Genomic DNA, 2,331 nt, shown 5'->3' with positions numbered 1-2,331 from the left:
TTCCCCTCTGTGGGCCTCAGAGCCGTGTCCCCAGCTCTGCCTGGTGGCTCCCGGCCAGTGTCATCCTGTCATCAGAGCAGAGCAGGCCCACGGCCGAGCTGGGAGTGATGGGGACGGTGGGGTGACGTGTGCAGGGGCTCTGGGGTCTGGGTCTGATGTGGTCCGATAGCCCCTCTGCGGGTTGTCTGGGGATGTGGAGAGGGGACGTCCCGTACCTGGACGGCAGGCCCCGCAGGTGGCAGGAGCCCCGGTGCCCGCCCATCGCTATGTGCTTGGCCCCTTGGTGATCACCACGTGTCCGTCTGTCCTTCCCTCCTCACGTCCTGCCTTCATCCGGTCCACCCTGTCACTCAGCCTGGGCACAGGAGACCACACGTAGCGCAGCCACCGCTCTCCCGAGGCCCACCTGGCACTCAGCTGGCGCGTGATTGGCTGCCTGGCGCTCGGCTCTCTGACCGTGCCTGTGAGCCCTGGGCCAGCGAGGGCTCGGGTTCCCGGTCTGGTGCTCGAGGAGGCCCGTCCCTCCTGCCCCTGCCCTGTGCCCCTGTCTGCCCCTTCTGCGTGGTGGGAGGGGTGACAGGCTGGGTGCCCAGGAGACCTGAGCTGGGGCAGGGCTGTCTGTCCGCAAAGGGCAGCGCGAGGTGCTGTCAGCACAGCGCCAGAACCCGCGGCTACTGCCGCCCACAGTGGTGCCCTGCCCAGTGTCCCACCGACACTGTTGCCGTGGCCACCGCTGGGCTCAGGGCGAGCCCCAGGCCCTGACAGATGGGCTGGGTCTGGTCTGGCGTCTCTAACCCTGTGTCCCTCCCTGTCTGTCCCCAGAGCCCAAGTTGGTGTTTGCCAAGGAGCAGCCAGAGCGCAGCGAGGTGCGGGCCGAGGCGGGGGCCAGCGCCACGCTGAGCTGCGAGGTGGCCCAGGCGCAGACGGAGGTGACGTGGTACAAGGACGGGAAGCAGCTGAGCGCCAGCCCCCAAGTGCGCGTGGAGGCAAAGGGGAAGCAGAGGCGGCTGGTGGTGCCGCAGGCGGGCAGGGCGGACGCCGGGGAGTACAGCTGCGAGGCCGGGGGCCAGAGGGTCTCCTTCCGCCTGGACGTCACAGGTGGGTGCCCTGGTGGCGTAACCAGTGCCTGTCCCCATAGCAGAGTGTCAGCTGTCAGTTGGCACCCTGCGTGACAAGTGACAGCGGGTGCTGTCGTTTGCTTCTGGCCTGCAGGGGATGTGGCACCTCGTAGCCAGCACTTTGAAAAAAACTCCGCATCCTGGTGCGCAATCAGAAAGCGCTTTGCGCGATTCTTGTCATATTTACTCAGCGGAAGACGTCTTCTCCAGCTTTTGGTTAAGGCTGTGTGTAGACCTGCGGCTTTTGTCTTCGTTTTTAGGGAGCTAAGTTGCACCTTTGATTCAGGGCGCCGCCCTTGCAGCCGGCCACGCGGTGCATTCGCTCCCGTGAGAGCCCACGCGTGAGTCCCAGCCCCAAGTCGGGCTTCGTCCTCTCTCCTGCGGGCCTCTGTGGGAGGACAGCCTTCCTTCTCTTGCTCCTCCTGGCCCAGACTTCCACCTGCAGTTTCTGTCTACCTGAGGGTGGGAGGAGCCAGAGAAGGTGCTGGAAGTTCTCACTCGACTGGCGTTGCTCTCAGACGACCTCGGGTCTGGCCCCACCAGGGTTTGGAACGACCCCTCTTGCGTGCGGTGGTGCAGCAGCCCAGGGCCCGCCCTCTGAGGGTCCTCCCTGGCTGTGTCCTGCTGGGGTCGTGTCTTCCTCTGGCCTGCCGGTTCCTAAAACTTGGTGACGTGTTGCCCTTGTCCTTGCTGAAGACACTGCCTGCTGCTGTTGCCGATCCCCTCCTGCCGCCTTGCAGTTGGCCCGAGGAAACGCCCAGGCAGCTGTCACCCCGACAGCCTGGGGCTGCCTGCTGCCTTGCTCCTGCCTTGGTGTGCGGGTTTCCGGCGGGAGGTGGGATGCCTGGTCCTGGCGCTCGGCCCGGCGGTGGTGCCTGTGCAAGAAGCTGGGCCCTTCCTGTGACGGGAACGCGCTCTCTGCTGCCAGTCTCGGACCACGGGCGTGGCCTTGCTGCATGTGAGGGTGTTGCCAGGGTGAGCGGCTCCAGCCACTGGGGCCCATGGTGCCCATAGTTGATCTGTGTGTCCCCTGGAGGCCCGTCTTGGTTGGGGTGGAAGGAGAAGCCCTCTCCCCTCTGTGTCCGCGGGTGGGGCAGGGCTCTCTCCAGAGAGGTCCTTTCCCCAAATCCTTCTGTGTCTGATACGCGGCAGTCCGTTGCCAACAGTTCAAATTTGCAGAACTGGTCATTATTTTATCATTATCTTTATTTTT

The 2,331-nt window shown here is 64.8% G+C and overlaps 1 protein-coding gene across 1 annotated transcript in view; it reads left to right on the top strand.

Moving 5' to 3' along the window:
- The window catches only part of LOC105815097 (obscurin-like), a gene marked incomplete at its 5' end in the record, with an annotated part of 6,165 nt that extends 4,143 nt beyond the window's left edge, over positions 1–2,022 (top strand). Inside the window, 2 exons of the mRNA XM_012650235.1 lie at positions 804–1,098; positions 1,859–2,022. Coding sequence (XP_012505689.1) covers positions 804–1,098; positions 1,859–2,022 — 459 coding nt within the window. The remainder of the gene's footprint in view (positions 1–803; positions 1,099–1,858) is intronic.
- Between the last annotated feature and the right edge of the window lie 309 nt (positions 2,023–2,331).

The sequence above is a fragment of the Propithecus coquereli genome, unplaced genomic scaffold (genome assembly GCF_000956105.1).
Source record: "Propithecus coquereli isolate 6110/MARCELLA unplaced genomic scaffold, Pcoq_1.0 Scaffold3148, whole genome shotgun sequence".
Classification (NCBI taxonomy): domain Eukaryota; kingdom Metazoa; phylum Chordata; class Mammalia; order Primates; family Indriidae; genus Propithecus; species Propithecus coquereli.
The sequence above is the reverse complement of the archived record's forward strand: the minus strand, read 5'-3'. Positions and strand labels throughout refer to the sequence as shown.